Below are 24748 nucleotides of genomic sequence, written 5' to 3'. Positions count from 1 at the left end.
ACTTCTCACCAACCTAACCACTACCACTCCAGTCCAAATTATCATCACCTCATCTCTCACCCGGATGAATGCACACGTCTCCCAACAGGTTTCTCTAATTCCACACTCTCTCTTCTCCTATAGTCTATTCTCAACACTGGAGTCAGAGTGATCCCTTGAAACAGGAGTCAGAAAACTCTTCCTATGGAAAGTCTGAGAGTAAACATTTAGTTTTTTTGGGTCAAGAGGAAAATCAAGGCTATTACACAGGTGTATCTACAACAAAAGAGAAGATAAATTTCTATTAAATTTTTGAGAAAATTACAATAATTGAGTTTAATTTTTTGTAATACAGATCTACTTTTATTAAAAAAATACTTATTTGAGGGGCACCTGGGTGGCCAATGGGTTAAAGCCTCTGCCTTCGGTTCAGGTCATGATCTCAGGATCCTGGGATCAAGCCTCACATCGGGCTCTCTGCTCAGCAGGGAGCCTGCTTCTTCCTCTCTCTCTCTCTCTCTCTCTCTCTCTGCCTGCCTCTCTGCCTACTTGTGATCTCTGTCTGTCCAGTAAATAAAATCTTTAAAAAAAAGCAAAAAACAAAAACTTATTTGAGGGGCGCCTTTGTAGCTCAGTGGGTTAAGCCTCTGCCTTCCGCTCAGGTCATGATCTCAGGGTTCTGGGATTAAGCCTCTGCTCTCTGCTCAGCAGGGAGCCTGCTCCCCACCCCCCGCCCCCTGCCTGCCTTTCTGCCTACTTGTGATCTCTCTGTCAAATAAATAAATTTTTTTTTTAATTTTTAAAAGATTTTATTTATTTATTTGACAGAGATCACAAGTAGGCAGAGAGGCAGGCAGTGGGCGGGGGTGGGGTGGGGAGGAGGCTCCCAGCTGAGCAGAGAGCCCAATGTGGGGCTTGATCCTAGGACTCTGGGATCATGACTTGAGCTGAAGGCAGAGGCTTTAACCCACTGAGCCACCCAGGTACCCCTCAACTTCCATCTTTTCAGCAAAACCGTAAGTGATCACACTATTTAATACTACAACCTCCAATCTCACTTCTGGCACTGCCCATTTCCCTTACCCTGTTCTATTTTAATTTTTTTTTCTATTATACATAGCACTTTTAACATACTATATAGTTTGCTTATTTATGTTTACTGTCTGTCCCACCTTTGCCAGAACTAAGTTCCTCAAGAGTAAAGTATCTGTGCCTATTTTTTATTTACTAATGTATATTTCTTTTTCTTTCTTTTTTTTTTTTTTTTTAAGTAAGCTCTACTGCCCAATGTGGGGCATGAACTCACTCCCCTAAGATCAAGAGTCACATGCACTATCGACTAAGTCAGCCAGGCACCCCTCACTGATGTATTTTTGCTAAGCATCTAGCACAGTGGCTGGCACAAACAGATGTCCAATAAAAATTCACTGAATGTTTTGGGAAACTCGTTTTAATTTTCTATTTATGTATGTACATACTAGGCTGTGATATAAAATAGTATTTTTTTTAAGATTTTATTTATTTATTTGACAGAGATCACAAGTAGGCAGAGAGAGAGAGAGAGAGAGAGAGAAAGAAACAGGCTCCCCACCGAGCAGAGAGCTCAACTCGGGGCTTGATCCCAGGATCCTGAGACCATGACCCGAGCCAAAAGCAGAGGCTTAACCCGCTAAGCCACCCAGGTGCCTCTAAAATAGTATTTCTTACTGAGGATGTTAGTCAGTCAAGAGAGTTTGAAAAATACTGGGGTTAGACTGTATGACTTCTAAAGTCCTTTCTCAATTTGAGCACCTATAAATTTCTATGTGTAGCTAGTAAATGCCCACTATATCTTTTGGGAGATAGCAAAGTTCAAAGCCTAATTTCTGTAGCAAGGCATTGATTATTGAAACATAACATTGACACCAAAAAAGTCATTAGCATCCCCACCTGTTCTGTAATAGTAGGTTAGGAAAAACTGGAAATAGCAAGAAATATAAAATCTGAACTTAATCCTTCTATGAAAAAGAGATAGAAAGTGAGAGCAAATGACAAAAGAGAACATTTTCTCGATCAAAATTTCCCAGGTTAAAGCTTTCACACACTTACTGAAGAAGCGAAGAGGAGTGAAGAAAGATATCCTTTAAAGTGTCTGCCGTAGAAATTGTGTCCTGAATGGACTTTGGGAGCAAAGACCATTTCTGAAATATATATGATTTCCACTCATCCACAGGCAGATCCATTCTACCTTAGGTCTCTAAAATGAGTAAGAAAATAAGGAATTCAGATTTCTACAAATGCACAAGTCTAGGGAAAAAAAAATCAAGATTTCACTCAAACAAATGTGAAGCAACAAAAATCATTCTTGTGGTCTTTTCCTGTAGTTTCCATGCTGAGAATCTATTTTCTCTCACACGTATTCACTGAGCATCTTTTTATTTAGAAATATTTACTGAAGGCCTACTTTGTTCCACACACCAGGCTTGCCTCTTAAAACCTCCATCTTCCCAAGCTCCTCAGGTGAGAAACCTGAGACATTCCAGATTTTTCTCTCTCCCCAGCTACTATTAAATTAACAAACGTTTCTATCTCTTACACAGTTCAGATTTTTCAGTTCCCAGATCATTTCTTTATTCAAGTCCTCACCATCTCTGGTCTGGCATTCTTTCCAGTGTCATAACTAGTCTCCACGGACTCAGTTCCCTACCCTACCCTACCCCCTAAATTCAATTCATCCTCCATATTGAAACAGATGTCAGTCCTCTGCCTTAATCAATGAATGCTCCTCCAAGCATTTAGGAAAGCCCAGTACAAATCTGACCCCTGGGCTCATTTTCTAATGCCCAAGTCTCACCTCTTCCTTTGTACCCTACTGTCCTGAGCCACTTAAAGCCATCCTTAGCTTGCCAGGCTATTCACCTCCCTAGTTTTTGCATAGGTTATGCTTTCTTCCGGGAGCATCGCTCCCTCAGGGTCCACCTCGCAAATTTGCACACACCCTTCAAGACCAAGTTTAAACGGCACCTCCTCCAGGAAGCCTTCCCTGATTTTCCATCTGCGACCGCAGTACACTTTGTATTTCTCCTGAGGCCCAAATCATGTCTACCTGGAGTTAGGGCTACTCACTGCGGTAGCTCCCTCGACAGACTATGCTCTCCTCTGAGGGCAGGGACCGGATCCTATTTACCTTCGCAGATTCCCCTTGTGCCAAGCTCAGGGTCTAGCAATGGCGGGAGATCGGCACTTGGATTGCCGAAGGAATCAAGTTACTGCTTTGCCTACGGCTAGCAGCAGAGGTGTCAGGGAATAGCTCTCTCTTCGGGGCTAACAGTCGGTCGGCGCAGCAAAGGCCCGAGCCAGGTTTTTTTCCGAGCACCGTCTAGGAAAGCTCTCGGGACTGGACCTCACGCCCAGAAAAAGAACCCGCGTCATCCTTGGCGCGCCCCACGGCTCGGGCCCCACCCCCAGGCGCAGCAGTGGCGTGACGAGGTCCTGAACCCGGGCTTTTGCATGTCACGTGGGCTGCTCGCAGGGCCTCGGCCAATGCCGTGGCTGCTCCGCTCCTAAGCCCGCCCTTGTGCCTTGCGCATGTCAGAAGGCGGGGGTGGTGCCTGCAGCTACTTAGCCCAATAGCTTTGGAGCGCGCGGGGTCCCGGGAGTGAGCGGGAGGTGTCGAGGAGCCGGAGCGCGGGAGTTGGCGCAGCGCAGTCATGGTGGGCCACCTGAGCGAGGGGGCCATTGCGGTGAGGAGACACCTGCGGGCAGCGGGGCTAGGGTGGCTGTGGGCCCTGGGCTTGTGGGGATGGAGAAGGGGGAGAGGAGCTGGAGGCGATGGGGAGAAAAGGCGGGATAAGTTTGGCGAGGTTGGGGGGGGGACCATCGGGTGACTCCCTAGAATTCTAACCATCTCCTCGAAAAATTTTTACTATTGTCTTTTAAACATGTCCATGTTTTTTCTACTTAAGAAAACGAAGCAGAATTAACTTGATCGTCCCCCATCACCCTCTTTCTGTCCCCTATCCGCGGCCGAACTTCTCTAGAGTTGTCAGTTTTCATCTCACCTCCGGTTAACAGACTCCAATCCGTTGTTCCCTCCATCACTATAGAAAGAACCCTGGCAGAAGTTAGCAGTGCTTCCAAGTCGTTAAATCTAACAGACACTTTTCAGTTTTTAACTTAACCTGAGTTCTCAGCAGTGTTTGAGAGTTACTCCTTTTGGCCAGTTTTGAGCATTACTTCTTTCTGGTGACACTCCTTTTTGGCTTCTCTGACTTGGCTTGGCTGGTCTTTCCTCGTCTTATTTGCCGGTCCCTCGTTGTAAGTTTCTGTTTACTTAGGCTTATGTCCTGTCCTAGGCCCTTTGCTACCAAGACAGTCCCATTACCAACTATGTCAGTTGCTCACACATTTCTTTTTCCGGAGCCACCTTTACTCTGAAAGAGAAACCTCTGTAATATGTCTGCCTACCTGATACCTCAAAGGCATTTTAAACTCATAGTGTCCCAAAGCAAATCCGTTATTCTGCTAAGTTTGGGCCTCTTGGTGTTCCTTGTCTGGATCAGTATCTCTATTATCCATCAAGATATGCTAGCCAAAAATTGTGGAATCATTCTTCCTGCAAACTTCCATCACCTTAGATGTTCAGTCCATCACCCAAATCGGTGTTTTACCTCCACAACGTATTTCTTAAATCCATCTATTTTTCTTCCACTCTGGCACCACTGTTTCTTGCCTGCACTACTGATTTCCACCCAACATAAACATCTTCTCTATCCATTCATCTATCAGTGGACACTTGGACTGCTTGCATACTGCCGCAACATTGGGGTGCATTTCGAAATAGTGTTCTCGTATTTTGGGGGTAACTACCCAATAGTGCAGTTACTGGATCCTAAGGTAGTTCTATTTTTAACTTTTTGAGAACCTCCGTACTGTTTTTACCCAGTTTGCATTCCCAGCAGTGCATGAGGGTTCCTTTTCCACATCATCCTTGCCAACACTTGTTTCTTGTGGTGTTAGTTTTAGCCATTCTGACAGGTGTAAAGTGATTGCTCATTATAGTTTTGATTTGCATTTCCCCGATGATGAGGTATCTTTTTCATGTATGTTGAAATGTAATGATGAGGGGCGCCTGGGTGGCTCAGTGGGTTATAAAGCCTCTGCCTTCGGCTCAGGTCATGGTCTCAGAGTCCTGGGATCAAGCCCCGCATCACAGCATCACATCTCACAGCATCACATCGGGCTCTTTGCACAGCAGGGAGCCTCCTTCCTCCGCTCTCTGCCTGCCTCTCTGCCTACTTGTGATCTCTGTCAAATAAATAAATAAAATATATTTTTAAAAATATGTAATGTTGAAAAGTAATGAGTCATTACTTTTTCGTGTGTGTTGGCCATCTGGATGTCTTCTTTGGAGAAATGTCTGTTCATGTCTTTCTGCCCATTTTTTAATTGGATTATTTGTGTTTTGGGTGTTGAGTAGTAGCAGTTTTTTATATATTTTGGATACTAAGCCCTTCTCAGATCTGTCATTTGCAAATATCTTTTCCCCTTCAGTAGGTTGTCTTTTGGTTTTGTTGACTGTTTACTTTGCTGTGCAAAAGCTTTTTATTTTGATGTAGTCCCAGTAGTTTATTTTTGCTTTTATTTCCCTCGCCTCAGGAGGCAGACCTATCTAGAAAGATGTTGCTACTGCTGATGTCAGAGAAATTACTGCCTCTGCTGTCTTCTAGTATTCTTATGGTTCACCTGTCACATTTAGATCTTTAATCCATTTTGTTTGTGTTTGTGTATGCTGTAAGAAAGTAGTCCAGTTTCATTATTTTGCATGTTGCTGTCCAGTTTTCCCAATCCCATTTGTTGAAGAGACTGTCTTTTTCCCATTGCATATTTTTTTCCTGGGCTTTTCTGTTTTGTTCCATTGGACTGTGTGTCTGTTTTTGTGCCGGTACCATACTGTTTTGATGACTGTGGGTTTGTAATATAACTTGAAATCTGGAATTGTGATGCCTCTGGCTTTGTTTTTCTTTTTCAAGATTGCTTTGGCTATATCAAGTCTTTTGTGGTTCCTTACAAATTTTAGGATTATTCTAGTTCTGCGAAAAATGTTATTGGCATTTTGATCGGGATGCATCAAATGTTTAGATTTCTTTGGGTAGTATAGACTTTTCAACAATATTTATTCCTCTAACCTACGAGTATGGAAAGCCATTTCTTTGTGTCTTTCTTTTTTCTTTTTTAATTTAAATTCCTGGTATATTCTGTATTCTTGCCGGTTCTTTTCCATCTGCCTGTGTGGTTCTTCACGCTCCCCTCCCTGCATAACATCAATCTCAGCTCAGTTAGTTTTTCAGAGAAACCTTCCTTAACTTACTAGCCTAATTCCCTTTATTTTGAGACCATGATTCCTGCTTGTTCATGTATTACCTGTGTGACTTTGGGCAAGATACTAAACTTTGCCTTTTCTCTTCTGTAAAATGAGGGTAATTTTACCTAGTACCTATTGCCTAAGGTTAGTGGGAGAATTAGGTGAGCTATTACATTTAAAGTGCTTTAGTTCATGCCTGGTACACAGTAAATGTTCAGTATATGTTACCTCTTAATTATTGCAAATGTAATTTATACTTATTTGCTTTTTATTTGACTAATATTAGTTTTTGTCTTCCCCACTGGATTGTAAATTCTTGGAGGCCTGAAATTACATCTATTTTTTGCTCAAAGTAGTCTCCTAAAGACCTGGAGCAGTGATGGCAAGTTTTAGATATCCAGTAAATGTTTGCTAGTTGCATATGAGGCAGTGAAAAAAAAAAAGACAGAGCTAAATGGGGAAAAACAGCTGAGCGGAGTTACTACTTGAATAAATTAGGAACAATTAAACCTGAGAATTGATTGAACTTGTAGTTCTCATTTACTTACAGCTGCTACCTTGCACCTTTAAAAAAAAAATAAAAAGATTTACTGGGACGTTAGGGTGTCTTAGTATCTGCCTTTGGCTCCAGTCATGATCCCAGAGTCCAGGGATCAAGTTCCGAATCAGCCTCCTTGCTCAGCAGGGAGCCTGGTTCTCTCCGCCTGCTGCTTCCCCTGCTTGTGCTCGTGCTCTCTCTCTCTGACAAATACATAAATAAAATCTTTTAAAAAAAAAAATTTATATGAGAGGGCAAGTGAGAGCGCATGACTGAGCCACCCAGGTGCCCCACCTTGTGAATTTAAGGCAAATTAAGAATTGTTCTTCACTTTTAGAAAGAATGATTATGGTGTTAATAATTTGATCACTTGGTTTTTGCTGTATTCAAAACTTTGGAAACATATTTCTAGTGTTAGGTCAAGCATTACTTAAGTTTTATTCATAAATGACAAAGAAAATTTTTGTGTTTGTGGTGATAGTGTGGGGAACCTTTGCCAACTGTGATTATCATTAGCTAAAGCAAGTAGTATCATTTTCGTTCAAAAGACACAGGCCCAAAGACTAAGCAACTAACATAAATAATAGAGGCATTTGGGGCAAGAGCTAACATCATAAAAGAAGAGATTGCACATGGAAGTATTATGGTAAATAAGATAAATAACTTTTGTATCTTAATTTATTGGGTAATATAAAAAAGGGGAAGGAAACTAGTATTTTTGCCTTTTCCAATGTGCCAGATACTTTATCTATAATAGTCAGTACTTACAGTACCTCTGTAAGGTAGATTTTTATAATTACCTGCACCTCACAGATGAAGAAATTGAAGTGCAGAGAAGTTAAATACTTTGTCAGTGGGGTGAAGATTTGAATACATGTGCCCTTAACTGTTACATTCTGTTGCTTTGTATTTTTTTAACTGAAGTATAATTGACATACAGTATTCTGTTAGTTTCAGGTGTTCATCATAGTGATTTGGTATTTTTATACATTAGGAGTAATGATCCCCAGGATAAATCCAGTTACTGTCTGTTACCACACAAAGTTACTGCATTGTTACTGACTAAATTCCCTGTGTTGTGCATTATATCTCCATGACCCATTTATTTTAGATCTGGAAGCCTGAACCCTCTTAATCCCCTTCACCATTTCACCTGCACCCCCAGTCACTCCTTACTCGTAACCAAGAGTTTGTCTCCTCTATGAGTCTGTTTGTGTTTTGTTTTAAAGATTCAACATGAAATCATATGTATTTGTCTTCTGTGTCAGGCTTATTTCATTTAGCATAATACCATGTAGGTCCACCTGTGTTGTCACAAGTGGCAAGATTTCATTCTTTTTATGGTTAATATTCCTCTGTGTGCGCACACACGTGTGTATCTTTAGCCATTCATTTCTTTATGGACACTTAGGTTGTTTCTTTACCTTGGCTATTATAAATAATGCTGCAGTGAACTTGGCATGCATGTATCTCTTTGAATTGGTGTTTTGTTTTCTTCAGGTACATCCCCAGAAGTGGAATTGCTAGATCACATCGTAGTTTGGTTTTTGATTTTTTGAGGAGCCTCTGTACTGTTTTCCATAGTGGCTGCACCAGTTTATGTTGCTCACCAACAGTGCACGAGGGTTCCTGTTCATCTGCATCTTTGCCAACACTTCGTATTTTTTGTCTTTTTGATAGTAGCCAGTCTGATTGTGGTTTTGATTTGCATTTCCATGGTGAATAATGGTGTTGAGGATCCTGTGTGTCTGTTGGCCATATGTAGGTCTTTGGAAAAATGTCTCCTAAAGGCTCTTGTCCATTGTTTAAATTGGGTTTACTTTGTGTTTTATATGCAATGTTAATTTGGAAAATTTAAGACAATTTTATGTTAAGTGTACATATCATGTTGTATGTCCCAGAAGATTTAATCTTATATTCACTTTATGATGACACAAATTAAAAAGAATAATAAATTAATACATGCATGTGGTTTTAAAATCAAATAGAACAGAAAGGTGTTCTATGAAATTACTGACTTTTTGTGCCACCCTGCCCCAGTTCTGTTCCCTAGAAACTTAAAAAAAAATCACCTTTATTGAAATTCAGCACTGATTTACACTTAATAGAAACTATAATGTATACAGTAAGTCCTCAAGATGTGTGCAGTTTGATGAGCTTTGGCAAATGTATACAGCACTCTGATCTCCTGTTCCTTGCCTAGTCCTTGCTTCCAGCCTAGGTAAACTAGAGTTTTGATGTCTGGTTTATATCTCCAAAGGTTAGTTTGACTATTCTAAAACTCCATGTAAACTTGTGTCTGGCTTCTTTGTCTCAGCGAAATGTTTTTTGAGATTTATCCATGTTGTTTCAGTAGTTTGCACCTTTTATTGCTGAGTAGTACTCCATCGTGCAAATAAACATAATTTGTTTAATTTACCTGTTACTGTTAAACATTTGGGTTATTTTCATTTTTTGGCTGTTATAAATGAAGATGCTATGGACATTTATGTAAAAATCTTCTTGTGAAAATATATTTTCATTCCTCTGGGATAAATGCCTAGGAGTGTTGATAAATTGCTGGGTGGTATGTTAAGTGAATGTTTGTAAGAAATTTCCAAACCGTTTTCCATATCCATGCCAGCTCTCAGTTTTGTCATCTTTTTAAGTTAACTATTCTAGTGAATGTGTAGTGTTTGCATCTGCGTTCATGAGTGTTATATAGGTCTGTAGTTTTTTCTTTCTTTTTTTTTTTTAAGATTTTATTTATTTATTTGACAGAGGGCGACAGAGAGATCACAAATAAGCAGAGAGAGGGGGAAGCAGGCTCCCCGCTGAGCAGAGAGCCTGATGCGGGGCTTGATCCCAGGGCCCTGAGGTCATGCCCTGAGCCCAAGGCTGAGGCTTAACCCACTGAGCCACCCAGGTGCCCCGGTGGTTTTTCTTTCTTAGAATGACTTTATTTTTTCTTTGAGGTAAACCTAACATCATAAAATGAGTTGGAAAACGTTCTCTTTTATTTCCTAACATCGTTTATGGAAGATTAATTTTTTAAAAAAGATTTTATTTATTTATTTGACAGATCAAAAGTAGGCAGAGAGGCAGGCGGGGCGGGGGGTGGAGGGGAAGCAGGCTCCCTGCTGAGCAGAGAGCCCAATGCGGGGCTTGATTATAGGACCCTGAAATCATGACCTGAGCGGAAGGCAGAGGCTTAACCCACTGAGCCACTCAAGTGCCGCTCTTTTTTTTTTTTTTTTTTTTTGTTCTTTACATGTTAGGTAAAATTTACCAGTAAAGCCACCTGGACCTAGTGTTATCTCTTTAATAAGTATAATAGTATCTAGCTTCTCTACATTTTGTATGTCAGTTTGATAATTTGTGTTTTTCAAGGGACTGAACCACTTAATCTAAGTTGTTTCATAAAGTTAATTTTTTTTAAAGATTTTTATTTATTTGACAGAGAGAAAGGAAACACAACCAAGGGAAGTGGGGGAGGGAGTAGCAGGCTTCCTGCCAAGCAGGGAGCCCGATGTGGGACTCGAGCCCAGGATCCTGGGATCATGACCTGAGCCAAAGGCAGACGCTTAAGGACTGAGCCACACAGGCGCCCCTCATAAAGTTATTTCTTTGCGCAGTGGCAGTATCGTAGCCAATGAGGTTTATCCGAGGCGCGCTTATTGCTAATTAAAATCCCTTATTATCTCATATATATCTCATATATTGTGATGCATTTTTCAATCCTTTTTTTTTTCATTTTTCCTTTCTGATATTGAGAATATTTGTTTTTCTTTTTCTTAATCAGACAAGGTAGAGGTTTATCAATTTTACTGATCTTTTCAGAGAACCAACTTTTGCTTTGTTTTTTTCCTGTTGTTTATCCATTTTCTATTTTATTGATTTTTTGCTCTTTTTAATCATTCCTTCCTTCTACATGCTTGAGTTTAGTTTATTCTTTTTCTGGCTTCTTATGGTGGATGCTTAGATCATTGATTTTGGACCTTTTTTCTTCTCTAAACATTTAAGCTCTAATTTTCCTAAGCATTGCTTTGGTGAATCCAATACATTTAGATAGATTGTATTTTCATTTTCATTCTGTTAACAGTACTTTCTAACTTCTCTTGCAGTATCTTTTTCCACAGGTGGGTTATTTAGAAGTTTACTTTTTACAGGGTGCTTTGCTGGCTCAGTAGGTAGAGCCTGCGACTCTTGATCTCTGGGTTGTGAGTTCAAGCCCCAAGTTGGGTATAGAGATTACTTGAAAAAAAAAAAAAAGTTTACTGTTAAATTTCCAAATATTTGGAAGTTTTCTAGACAGCCTGTTGTTAGGATTTTTTTTTAAAGATTTTATTTATTTGACAGACAGATATCATAAATAGGCAGAGAGGCAGGCGGAGAGAGAGGAGGAAGCAGGCTCCCCGCCAAGGAGAGAGACCCATGCGGAACTTGATCCCAGGACCCTGGGATCATGACCTGAGCCGAAGGCAGAGGCTTTAACCCTCTGAGCCACCCCTGTTGTTAGGATTTTTAGTTTAATTCCAGTGTGGTCAAATAACATACTCTCCGAATTCAGTCTTTTAACATTAACATTATTGAGAATTGTTTTATTTCCCAGTGTATGGAATCTTGATGAAAATCTTCTTCTTTTTTTTTTTTTTTTAAGATTTTATTTATTTATTTGACAGAGAGAAATTACAAGTAGATGGAGAGGCAGGCAGAGAGAGAGAGGGAAGCAGGCTCCCTGCTGAGCAGAGAGCCCGATGCGGGACTCGATCCCAGGACCCCGAGATCATGACCCGAGCCGAAGGCAGCGGCCTAACCACTGAGCCACCCAGGCGCCCTTGATGAAAATCTTCTAGGCACGCTTAAGAGACTGTGTATTCTGCAATTGTTAGAAGATTTAATTAGGTCAAGTTGGTTGATAGTTTAATCTTTCGTATTCTTCTACATACTTATTAAAAAGATTTTATGTATTTATTTGACAGAGAGTGAGAGATCACAAGTAGGCAGAGAAGCAGGCGGGGGGGGGCGGGCAGATACAGGCTCCCTGCTGAGCAGAGAGCCCCATGTGGGGCTCGATCCCAGGACCCTGGGATCATGACCTGAGTGGAAGGCAGAGGTTTAATGACTGAGCCACCCAGGTGCCCCTACATTTTTTTTTTTTTAATCTATTTACCCTATCATTACTGAAAGAACAGTGTTGAAACCAACAATTATAATGGTGGACTTGTCTATTTCTCCTTTTAATTCTGTAGGTTTTTGCTTCATGTATTTTGAAACTTTGTTATTAGGTGCATACATTTATCATTGTGTCTTCTTCAGGAATCAACCCCATTATTATGAAATGTCCTTTTTTATCTCTGATAATATTCCTTGTCCTGAAGCCTTCTTTGCCTGCCAGTAGTGGTACATCTTTTTCCAATGTTTCATTTTTAACCTGTCTCTTTATTTTTATTTTTTTAAAGATTTTATTTATTTGACAGAGAGAGAGCTCACAAGTAGGCAGAGAGGCAGGCTCCATGCTGAGCAGAGAGTCCGATGTGGGGCTCCATCCCAGGTGCCCCTAACCTGTCTCTTTATATTTGAAGTGTATTTCTTCAGCATTGTGGTTATTATTTTTTTAAGATTTTATTTATTTATTTGACAGAGATCACAAGTAGGCAGAGAGAGGAAGGGAAGCAGGCTCCCTGCTGAGCAGAGAGGCCGATGTGGGGCTCGATCCAAGGACCCTGAGATCATGACCTGAGCCGAAGGCAGCGGCTTTAATCCATTGAGCCACTCAGGCGCCCCTGAAGTGTAATTCTTGTAGACAGCAAATAGTTTGATCTTACCCATTCTGACAATTTCTGCCTTTTAATTGGAGTCCTTGAACCATTTACACTTAATATAGTTTGGCTTTAAGTTTTATATTTTGCTTCTTGTCCCATCTGTTTGTTGTTGTTGTTGTTGTTGTTTTGCTCTTCCTGACTTCTGGATTATTTATGTTTTATGATTTGAATTTATTTCCACTATTGATTTATTAGCTGTACTCTTTGCTTAACTTTTTCAAGGATTGCTTTAGAGCACTTCACCCTCATTCGGATCACTATTACAAAATAGACTGGGTGGTGCAAACAGCAGATTTAGTTTTCATAGATGCGGGAAATCTGAGATTGAGGTTCCAGGAGATTCAGTGCTGGGTGAGGGCTGTGTTCCTGGCTTGCAGCTGCCGTCTTGCTGTGTGCTCACATGACCTCATCTTTGTGGGAAAAGAGAACTCTGCTGTCTCTTCCTCTTCTAGGGGCAATAATTCTGATATGGGGTCTTCATTTTCATGACTTCATTAAAACTAAGTTCCTCCAGGGACACCTGGGTGGCTCAGTTGGTTAAGCCACTGCCTTCAGCTCAGGTTATGATCCCAGGGTCCTGGGTTCGAGGCTGCATCGGGCTCCTTGCTCAGGGGGGAGCCTGCTTCTCTCTCTGACTCTACCTGCCACTTTGCCTGCTTGTCCTCTCTCTCTCTCTCTGACAAATAAATAAAATCTTAAAAACAAAACAAAACAAAAAAACTAAGTACCTCCAAAGGCCCCCATCACACTGGGGGTTGGGTTTCAACATACAAATTGGGGGGAGAAGAGACACAAATATTTAGTCTAAATATTTAGTGGTTCTCTCTCTCTCTCTCTTTTTTTTTTGTTGAGTATGGTGGATACACAACATTATCTTGGTTTCAGGTGTGCAACACAGTGATTGGACAACTCTGTTTCTTATGCTACACTCAACATCGAGCATTTTGATCTCAGAATACTCTTTTTTGGGGCACCTGGGTGGCTCAGTCAGTTACACGTCTGCCTTCGGCTTAGGTCATGGTGGAATGGAGCCCCACATTGCACTGGGCTCCCTGCTCAGCAGAAAGCCTGCTTCTCCCTCCTTCACTCCCCCTGCCTCTGTTCCCTCTGTCACTGTGTCTCTCTCTGTCAAATAAATAAATAAAATCTTTAAAAAAAAAAAGAATACTTTTTTCACTTAAAGATTTTTATTCATTTAATTAATTACTTTAGAGAGAGACAAAGAGAGAGTGTCGCACCCTCAAGCGGGTTGAGAGACAAAAGGAGAAAGTCTTTTTTTTTTTAAAAAAAGATTTTATTTATTTGACAGAGAGAGATCACAAGTAGAGAGGCAGGTGGAGAGAGAGGGAAGCAGGCTCCCCACCGAGCAGAGAGCCCAATGCGGGGCTCGATCCCAGGACCCTGAGATCATGACCTGAGCCGAAGGCAGCGGCCCAACCCACTGAGCCACTCAGGCGCCCCAAAAGGAGAAAGTCTTAAGCAGACTCCATGCCCAGTGCCCATGCCCCTGACCCTGACATGGCCTGATCTCACAACCCTGAGGTCATGACCTGAGCCAAAATAAAGAGCTTGACATTTTGAGCCACCCAGGCACCCTGATCTTAAAGAACTATTAAAACATCGTTTTAAGGGGCACCTGGGTGGCTCAGTGGGTTAAAGCCTCTGCCTTCGGCTCAGGTCATGATCCCAGGGTCCTGGGATCGAGCCCCATGTCGGGCTCTCTGCTCAGCGGGGAGCCTGCTTCCCCCTCTCTCTCTGCCTGCCTCTCTGCCAACTTGCGATCTCTGTCAAATAAATTTTTAAAAAATTTTCAAAAAACATTGTTTTAAGATGGAACTTTTTTTATAAGATATCTACCTTACCATATTTGAAATTATAACTGAAATATTTAAAAAATATTTATACATTTAAGGTAATAATAAACTTCTAACATAATAACATATTGGGATGCCTGGGTGGCTCAGTCAGTTAAGCAGCTACCTTTGGCTCAGATCAGGATCCCAGGGTCTTGGGATTAAGTCCTGCATGGGGCTCCACGCAGCAGGTGAGGAGCCTGCTTCTCCCTCTTCCTGCTACTCCCCTTGCTTGTGGTTGTGCTCTCTCTCTCTCTCTGACAAATAAATAAATAAAACCTTTTTTTTTTTTTAAAGGCAATAACATGTTTTGTGAAAAACAGCTATTATATTTTGAAACAAATAGAAAATTGATATTGTTTTACATTTTGGCACATTGCTTTAACATCTGGCTTTAGAAGATATGACAGCTAGATTTTCATATCAGCTTCTGCATTCAGTATATTGATATTTTTTGAGGGGGTGATCTCTGAAGGAAATCTGGCTTCAGGTATGTAGTTGGAAAAAGAGGAAGTATTTTAATATTTCAGGCTTCTTTTTTGATCCTTGTGATATTATAATATAATAAGGAACATGTATTTGGTCTTGGGGCATCGGGGTGACATAGTCAGTTAAACATGCAGTTCTTGGTTTCAGTTCAGATCATGATCTCAGAAGCTGGGATCGAGGCCCGAGTCCGGCTCTGTACTCAGTCGATTCTCTCTCCCTCTCCCTCTGCCCCTCCCACTTGTGGTCCGTGAGCTCACTCTGTCTCTCAAATACATAAATAAATCTTAAAAAAGGAGAAAGCGTTGGAATTTTCAACCCTAAATTCCCCCTGTCTTGCCACTGTCCCCCAGGGAGTCAGGAGATGGATCCAGTCACCAATAGTCAGTGATTTGATCAGTCATGCCTAGGCAGTGGGACCTTCAGAAAACCCTGAACGGCAGGGATCAGAGAGCTTATAGGTTGGTGAACGCATCTACATGCCAGGTGGGTCACACACCCCAAACTTCACACAGGGGCAGAAAATCCTATGCTCCGTACCCTTCCAGACCTTGCTCCTATTTACCTCTGCATCTGGTGGTTCATTTGTATCCTTTATAATATCTTTTATAATAAACCAGTTACATGTTTCCCTGAGTTCTTTGAGCCTGAAGAGGGGGTCATAGGAACCCCCAGTTTGTAGGCAAGGAAGGCAGAAGTGTGGGCATCCTAAGGACCCACTACTTGAGGTTGGTATCTGAAGTAAGTCAGGGATGGTCTTGTGGGACATCCTCTAACCTTTGGGATCTACACTAACTCTAGGACATCCACTTGGTGTCTGCAGAGAATTTCTTCACGTGGAAACCCACACATATGGTGTCAGAAATGGCTGTGAATAGACAAAGTTTTTCTCTAATTCTATATCAAAACTCAACAAATGGTAGTTTCTTAAAGGTTATTTGAAATGTAAAATTGGTCTATCTTGTGGCGCCTGGGTGGCTCAGTTGAGTAAGCATCTGCCTTCAGTGCAGGTCATGATCCCGGAATCAAGCTCCGTGTTGGGCTCCTGATCAGCAGGGACTCCTTCTTCAGCCTGCTTATCCCTCTGCATGCTGCTCCCCCTGCTTGTGCTTGCTCTCTCATGCTCTCTGATGAATAAGTAAAACTTTTTTTTAAAAAAAGGTAAAGGGGTGCCTGGCTGGCTCAGTGGGTTAAAGCCTCTGCCTTCAGCTCGGGTCATGATCCCAGGGTCCTGGGATCAAGCCCCGAGTCCAGCTCTCTGCTCGGCAGGGAACCTGCTTCCTCCTCTCTCTCTGCCTGCCTTTCTGCCTACTTGTGATCTCTGTCTGTCAAATAAATAAAATCTTTAAAAAATTAAAAAAAAAAGGTAAATAACGTGTTTTGTGAAAAACAGCTCTATTTTTCAAAACAAATAGGAAATTGTATTTGCCCTGTCTTTCTGCCCCTCCCCCTGCTGATGCTCACTTGCTCTCTCTCTCTCAAATTTAAAAAAAAAGAAAGAATTGGTCTGTCTTGCATTTTGAATGGATCTTTTGCCTCTGCATTATTTATAATGCCATGCATTGGTCATTTGGAAAATGCTTACTCACTGCATTATGCAGATCTTCCAAATATTGATATGTTTTATTATATAACCAGAATTTATGCTTATTAATCTTACTAATTTAATCAGAAAAGTTTGTAAACATGGAGAAGCTGTAAAGCTCATTGTTGGTGAATAGAAGTTTTCAAAAGTTTTGATTTCACTAAAAAACCCTTTTATAATTGACAATAACTGTCGTTTTCCTTAAAAACAGGTTCACCGTATTTTTGAGAAAATATTTGCTGAATCCTGAAGTTTGAATAACCAGTTTGTCCTTTGGCCTTGCAAATAAAAATGGTGTTCTGTAAAAAAGCAATTGGTTCAACTCACAACTCAACTGAACGAATGCTTTTCCTTGGGGTAGCAGTTAGTACTCTAGTGTGCCACAGAAGTACTTTTTGCCTACTTCCCATACTGTTAACAGAGTATTTTAAAATTTCTTTAAATATTGAGTTGTGGGGCACCTGGGTGGTGCTGTTGGTTAAGCGTTTAACTCTTGGTTTCAGCTCCGGTCATGGGATCAAGCCCTGTGTCAGGCTCCACACTCAGCTTGAAATCTGCTTAAGAACCTTTCCCTTTGTTTCTCCCACTTGTGCATGTGTGGCTGTGTGCATGCGCGCCCTCTCTCTCAAATAAATAAATAAATCTTAAAAAGAATATTGAATTGTTTTGGGAGACAGTTAATTTACTTGCAAATCATCTGATCCCTCAGAGATTGGAATGGGTCTAGAATAGCTTTTGCTTTGGTCTAGTTTAGTTCTGCTTCTAAAGCATGCCCTTTCTGGGGTTTCTACTGAATGCAGCAGATGTTTATTGAGTTTTCTGTCCTCTGGCTGGTTAGAGCTCATCTATATTCTAGCCTGTGTGAGCTCCACTAATTTTTCAGTTTATAACTCTAATAACTCTTTGCCTGGTCTTGTAGAATCTCATTCTTTGTATGCACAACTTAAAATTCAGCCAGAGACTCAAGGGAACCCCTGTATAGGTTATTGAAGCTCTTTCTCGGTGTAGCTTGCTCATCTCTGGTACTCTGCATCCATGAAATCCAGCTAATTTGCTTCCCTAAACTCTGATCTGTGCTCAGTAGGGATACGCATTCCTTCTTGAGTTCCCCTTGTCCATTCTGTGATCTAAAAGTACCTCTGTGCTGAAGGCCAGGATGGTCATAGGGTTCCCCTCATTTCAGTGATCACAGTCTTGGTCTACTTGTTGTCTTGTATTTGAAAACAGTTTATATTTATTTACTTATTTATTTATTTGACAGAGAGACAGGGAAAGAGGGAACACAAGCAGGGGGAGTGAGAGGGAGAAGCAGACTTCCCACTGAGTAGGGAGCTCGATTCGGTGGTCCGTTCCAGGACTCTGGATCATGACTTGAGCCGAAGGCAGATGCTTAACGACAGAGCCACCCAGGCACCCTTGAAAACAGTTTATATATTTTTGTCCAGGTTTTAGTTGGTGGTTGGAAGAGCTAGTTTGGTACCATTTATTTCAGCATGAACAAAAGTGGAGTCCAGAGAACCAGTCTTCACTGCTGTTAGTTTTTCCAGTGATTACCTTTATTTATTTACTTTTTAAAGATTTATGCATTTATTTGAGAGGGAGTGTACATGCACCATAGTGGGGAGGAGGGGCAGAGGGAGAGGGAAACCTAAGCAGACTCTGTGCTGAGTAAGGAGCCCAAGACGGGGTCTGATTTGAAGATCCTGAGATCATGACCCAAACCCCAAACTGAAACCAAGAGCCAGATGCTTAACCAACTGCATTAGCCAGGCACCCCCTGATATTACCTTTAAATTATTTTTATTTGGGGGGCACAGAGAAAGAGGGAAAGGAAGAGAGAATCTTAGTGTGGAGCCTGATGAGGGCTCCATCTCACAACCCTGAGTTCATAACGTGAGCTGAAATTAAGAGTCAGATGCTTAACCAACTGAGCCACTCAGGTGCCCCTTTTTAAGATATTATTTTCATAATTGCTAATGGAGTTAAAAGATTTAAAATTCAAAAGGTATGAAAAGAAGATTGTGTGAGATCTGCCTCTCACATGTGGCCCTCACTCATCAGTTCTCTCATAAGGGGTAACCAGTATTATATAAACATCTTTTTAGGGCTGCATGATACTCTTTTAAGGATTTGCCATACTTACCTAATTCTCTATTAATGGGCACTATGGCCAAATCAGTGTGCTGTTCTGAATAAGAAGTACGTATGTAACCCCTGTATTTTGGATGTAGTAAGTATATCCTTGTTGGTAAGCATGTATCTCATCTCTATGATTTTATGATTTGTCCACAGTGATAAAACTTAAATGATTTTCAAATGATAAGCTCCAAAAAGCCTCTTGGATAATGTTCTCTGTAGCTTATTCCAAATACCAAGCTGTAAAAATATGTCAGATTTTGGTCATGATTTAAAGGTGTATCTCATTCTGTTTTTACTCTTTCAGGCCATAATGCAACAGGGAGATACGTCCATAAAACCCATCCTCCAAGTCATTGTGAGTACCTTTGAATATTTTATGTCAAATATTTTAAAAAGTTGGATGTAATTACAAATTACATTTGATGAAGCACACACAGATTTGTCCATTTTAGGAAATTCTCTCCATCATCCCCAAAAGTAGGTTAGTCTTGTTGTAACCCTAAGAGAGGAAGCAGGCCTTTCTTTTTTCTTTCTTTCTTTCTTTCTTTCTTTCTTTTTTTTTAATATCATGCTAACCAGAGCTAACTTTGGGGGTTCAGATTTGAGGCTTTGCCTTTCTGTTCTTTCCACAATTGATGGATACTGTAGTGCTACCCATAATTACTCCTGCCTCCTTACTTTTCCTCCTGCCCTGAGGTTTGTCTTGCTCAGATTTGCCTGCAATGAATGTAACTACTTAAAATTCTTCATTAACCCTATCATTCATTTAAGGGGTTCTTAAATTTTAGGGAGAGTTTAAAAAATGCACAGAAGCAGCATCATGGATCATACCTGCAGATTCTGAGTCATAGGCCTAATGATCTCCCTGTTACTCCCAAACTCGCTGCCACTCGTCTTAAAGCTCTGTTTGTATATTTCACTTCCTTTGGAGAGCTGCTCCTGATTTCCTTCAACTTGTGATAAATGTCTTGGCTGTGCCCCCATGTCATGTGCATAACTATCTTATGTCTCTTTGCCTCTGTCTCTGCCTCATTTGTAAGCCCCTTTGGGGCAAAGATTTTTTTTTCCCATTTTGTATTTTTAGCATGTTTTCTATGTAGCTCCTTGTCCTGTCCTTTTTAAAATTAATTTTCAATCAAATTTGAGTTGAGAGCGAACAGAAGAGTATTGAAACTCATTTTATTCTCTTCTAGGTTGTGTTTAATAATGTTAATACAGAGACGGTGGTGGGAAAATCATCAGATCCAGTTTTCTTTTGCTTGGGTTTAGGTGTCAAGAGAATGGGCAAGCAGTTCAGTGTTTGTTGAACTAATGGCAAACCCACTCTTCTGCCACTTAAGTTGACTTATCCCTGGGGACTGGGAAGACAACCTGACTAATGAATCAAGTTTTCTCTCCTAGAACATCCGTCCCATTATTACAGGGAATAGTCCACCCCGTTATCGACTGCTTATGAGTGATGGCTTGAACACTCTATCCTGTAAGTATGACGTATGAACCTAGGAATTTGCATTTAAATAATGAAAGAACACGCAGCACTTCGACTGCAGTAATTTGGGGCATTTCAGAAGTGTACATTTGCTTGGCCATGCACTTGATTCAGACAGAATTACGGCTGGCAGAGAGCATTCTCACAATAGCCTGGATCTAGTGGAAAGCTGCCACTTGGCTTAATTAATTTTCTCTAACTGGTGCTCTGTTTTCTTTGATTAATTTCCCTCAGGATGATATTGACATTTAGTGAATATAATGGGTTAGCTGTCCCATACTTGCCTTTTTGGGGATTTATTTCTGTGTTGGAAACTTTACAAGGGAGAAAGAGAATTTGCAGACTATTGCTTGCTATCTCTAGTCACAAGGTGAAGAACATGGAAGAGACTTTTTAGTCTTTGTCATGAAACTTGAATGATGGAAAAAATTATTTTGGGCACTTTAGGAAATACATTTCAAAGTACCAGCAGATGTTTAATACAGTAGATTATATTGTTTTTCACTATGCAGAATCTGAGTGGTTTTACTTTCGGAAACATAGTCAAGGCATTGTTTTCCCTTGCGAGTCCAGGTGTGATCAGCCTTCAGATTGTCCTGCCTGAAATGCTGTGGGGACTAAAGTTATCTCTATGCTTTTCAGCTTTCATGTTGGCAACACAGTTGAACCCTCTCGTTGAGGAAGAACGATTGTCTAGCAACTGTATTTGCCAGATTAACCGATTCATTGTTAACACCCTGAAAGATGGAAGGTATGCGGTGTTTTTCTTTGTTTTGGGGGGTTTTCTCTAGGTTTATTGTGTTGTGGAATGGGAACTAATTTTTCAACAGAGAAGTCCATTGGATGCCAAAATTCATTTAGGAATCAAAGACAATGATGAGCTTTCAGCTAAGAGTTTACAGCTATTGAGATTTGAACTTGGGTGACTAAAACATGGCACCAAAGGAAGAGAAATACGGAAACAAATTGGAAATTTCAAAGCAAGAGATTAAAGCAGAATGCAGAACTTTTATTTCTAATCCCTTCAGAAGCTCTGTTTTTATGATTTGCTTTTGAAGTATCTGTTAATGAAAAAGGGTTACTTATAAGAGCAAAACTGATGTGATTAATTATGTAATGCTGCCCCTTTTTTGCAGTCTTCAGTCTTTCATGGTGAACTTTATTCAGCCAATGTAGAGTGTGCTGAATACTGACAGATGCTACATGCTACAGGTGCCGTGGTTAGCAGCACTGTCACTCCTGGGTAACTGTTGCTAAAATAGGACGTTTTTTTGTTGGGGAGAGGCTTTTAAGTTTTTTATTTCCAATCACAGAACACATGGGAAACAAATGTAGCAAGCATTCCCTTCTTGATAAGAGTATGTCAGTGTATGTTACCATATTATCTGTATGTTTTGCTTTGTATTTGTTTGCTGTATCATTGTCCTTCTTTTGACTTTGAGCTTCTCCGTTCTTAACCTTGGATATCTTTTATAAACAGCAGATGATTTTAGAGATCAATTTGAGATTTAGTCGGTGAGTTTATTCTGCTTAATTTATTATTGATTTTTTTCTAATTTTTGTGTTTTTACCATGTTTTTGCTTTATTTTTTTTCTTGCCTTGGATTGATTGAATTTTTCCTTTTTTTCATCTACTGGTTTGAAATGTATTTTATTTGTGCTGTGTTTTGTTTTTCATTTTTTGTTTGTTTTGAAGATACTCTCTCATTAAAAAAAAAATCCACATATGAATTAACAGAAATTCTAAAATAGGTCTGTATTTTTACCATCCTCTCAAATAAAGTAAATGTCTCAAAATGGTCTATATTCAGTGTTTTAGGTCAACTTTCTTTTTATTTCCTTGAATTAGTATATTCTCTATATAGACAGCCATTACTTAAACTTTCCCATAGTTAGTTTCCCTTTGTCTCCTTCATCACACTCCTTCCTTTTTAGTTCAGTTCTCATTTTCCTGAAGAATATCTTCTAGCAGCTCTTATAGGGAAGGTTCGTGAATGATAAAAATCTGTCATCTAAAAATTTCTGTTTCATTCTCAGTTAAATGAGTTTAGGTGTAGAATTCTAGGTTGATAGTTTCTTAGTTCTCTGTAGCATGTAGTGGGATCCTCACCCTGATAGAATTTTGTGTTCTTGTCATTCTGTTCCATAAAACAACTTCTATCATACAAGTAACATATATGTAAGTTATAAAACTCAGATGAAGAGGGATTGGCTCCATAAACTTCTGGCTGTGAGTTCTAGCCCCACACTGGATGTGGAGCTTACTTCAGACAAAACAAAACAAAAAACAACAACAAAGCTTACATACACAGGGGTGCCTGAGTGGCTCAGTGGGTTAAAGCCTCTGCCTTCGGCTCAGGTCATGATCTCAGCGTCCTGGGATTGAGCCCTGCATAGGGCTCTCTGCTAAGCAGGGAACCTACTCCCCTTCCTCTCTCTCTGCCTGCCTCTCTGCCTACTTGTGATCTCTGTCTGTCAAATAAATAAATAAAATCTTAAAAAAAAAAAAAAAGCTTACATACACAAAAATAACTGTAATTCCACTGTCTATGAATAACTATTCTTAAAAATTTTTTTGTTATCCTTCCAGAATTTTTCTATAAATGTAAGTACTTATAAGTTTGTACTTTTAAAAAAAAAATTCATAATATGGTTTTATGTTCTTTTTTTAATAGTGGTCATTTTTACATGTCCCTAGATAAACCTCTGTGTCATATACATATATGTAATTCATTTGGGGGGCGGCAGGCAGAGTAGGCAGAGGAAGCAGCAGGCTCCCCACTGAGCAAGGAGCCCAGTGTGGGACTCAGTCCCAGGACCCTGGGATCATGACCTGAGCCAAAGGCAAATGCTTAACCAACTGAGCCACCCAGGCATCCCCCCTTTATGTCATATATTACTTAGTCTGTCATAATTTACCATATTTAGCAATTTATTTGTACCAAATTATTTACTGTATTTACCAATTTACCATAATTTAGTTAACATTTAATATTATATAGTATTTCACTATCTGAAATTTTTCACCAGTGCTTCTTAGAATATATTCATAGCTCTTTGTGTATTTTTAGGAAATAAAATTATTTTAATAAAAATGACACAGAGAATCATCAATTTAAGCAGTGCAATAAAAGGTACAAAGAAGGAAAAAATTATCTAAAATTCATAGAACCCAGAAATAACTGTATCATGATTTAGTGAGCATCATTCCAGATATCTCATGGTGTGCATTTATCAATAATTGGTGGATAAATAGAAATAATTTTGATAGTGGAATGACAATATATATATTGATACTGCTTTCTTCCTTCCTGAATATATCAGTCCAAAGCCATTAGGTGGGGCCAGTCAAGGTAGATGTTTACAAGGGAGGGATGATGGTGGCGATGGTGATGGCCTGGAGCCAGGTATTAGCCCAAAGTGAGGAAGGTATCTTCATGGGCTAGACAGCGGGTTGGAGAGAGGTAAGGAGAACACAATGTGGGGAGAGGGTGGCCATGGTCCAGAATGGGTTGTCAGAACCCAAGTAGGGTGAGGCAAGAGTCTGTGTGGCTGTTGGACGCTGAGCAAGGGATGAAGGCATCTGGGGGTGTGGGGGTACGGCCCAGCAGCAGGTTGTTGGGGGAGAGGAGGTTCTTTTTTTTTAATAGGGTATTGGCGGTCTTAGAACTAGGTTTGGAAGCTCTAGGAAGGAGCATTCGGAGGAAAGTGCCCATGTGTGTAGCAGTGGCAGGTGGTGACAGGAGATTGGTTACCTGTGAGGGGAATTGATCTAATAAATACAGTGAAGGCTATGAGAGATAGCCAAGGGAGAAATCTGTGATTCTGGATTAGAATGGAAGGTTTCAGAGTGAACTCAAGTTTTTGGTCGATGTGAACATTTAGTTTGGGGTTTTAAAATGACATTTTTTTGGAGTGCCTGGGTGGCTTAGTCGGTTGAGTGTCTGACTCGATCTCAGCTCAGGTCTTGATCTCAGGGTTGTGACTTTCAGCCCTTTTATTGGACTCCATGCTGGGTATGGAGCTGACTAAATAAATAAATAGTTCTCTTTTTTTCAATCTTTTTTAATTGTATCTCATTTCAACTCAATTTATTTAAACTAAATACAAAATTTCTCCCACCTCCTCCTACTCCTTGCCTGTAACAACCACCAATGTGTTTGTTCTCTGTATCTATGAGCTTGTTATTTATTGCTACGTGTTAAGAGAGATCGTACGGCAATTGCCCTTCTCTGACTTCACATAATGCCTTGGAAGTCCATCCGTGTTTTCACAGATGGCAAGACTGTTCTTTTTTATGGCTGAATAATATTTCTGTGTGTGAGAGAGATAATTTCTTTTTTTAAAGATTTTATTTATTTATTAGAGACCATTTCGTGAGCAGGGGCTAGGGGCAGAGGCAGAGGGAGAAGCTGACTCCCAGCCACTTGGGGCTCGATCCCAAGACTCCCCATCATGACCTGAGCTGAAGGCAGACAGTCAACCAACTGAACCACTCAGGTGCCCTGTGTCCCAGTTCCTTTGTCCATTTA

The 24748-nt window shown here is 40.4% G+C and overlaps 2 protein-coding genes and 1 pseudogene across 3 annotated transcripts in view; 2 read left to right on the top strand and 1 right to left on the bottom strand.

The window, feature by feature from the left end:
* The window catches only part of SMYD4 (SET and MYND domain containing 4), a 54866-nt gene extending 51458 nt beyond the window's left edge, over positions 1-3408 (bottom strand). The window contains exons 1-2 of one of the 2 annotated variants that reach the window (XM_044248165.1): positions 3146-3408; positions 2068-2215 (exon numbers count right to left, since the gene is read on the bottom strand). In XM_044248165.1, the coding sequence (XP_044104100.1) occupies positions 2068-2201 (134 nt within the window). In that variant the 5' untranslated portion in view covers positions 2202-2215; positions 3146-3408. Of the gene's footprint in view, positions 1-2067; positions 2216-2812; positions 2834-3145 lie in introns of those variants that run through there. The other variant, XM_044248166.1, reaches the window with a different exon arrangement.
* A 174-nt stretch (positions 3409-3582) lies between these two features.
* RPA1 (replication protein A1) overlaps positions 3583-24748 on the top strand; it is a 75179-nt gene continuing 54013 nt past the window's right edge. The window contains exons 1-4 of the mRNA XM_044248163.1: positions 3583-3701; positions 19032-19082; positions 20129-20207; positions 20859-20967. Coding sequence (XP_044104098.1) covers positions 3669-3701; positions 19032-19082; positions 20129-20207; positions 20859-20967 — 272 coding nt within the window. The 5' untranslated portion in view covers positions 3583-3668. The remainder of the gene's footprint in view (positions 3702-19031; positions 19083-20128; positions 20208-20858; positions 20968-24748) is intronic.
* LOC122907988 lies at positions 10463-10587 on the top strand (annotated as a pseudogene).

Source organism: Neovison vison, chromosome 5 (assembly GCF_020171115.1).
Source record: "Neovison vison isolate M4711 chromosome 5, ASM_NN_V1, whole genome shotgun sequence".
In the NCBI taxonomy this organism is placed as follows: Eukaryota; Metazoa; Chordata; class Mammalia; order Carnivora; family Mustelidae; genus Neogale; species Neogale vison.
The sequence above is the reverse complement of the archived record's forward strand: the minus strand, read 5'-3'. Positions and strand labels throughout refer to the sequence as shown.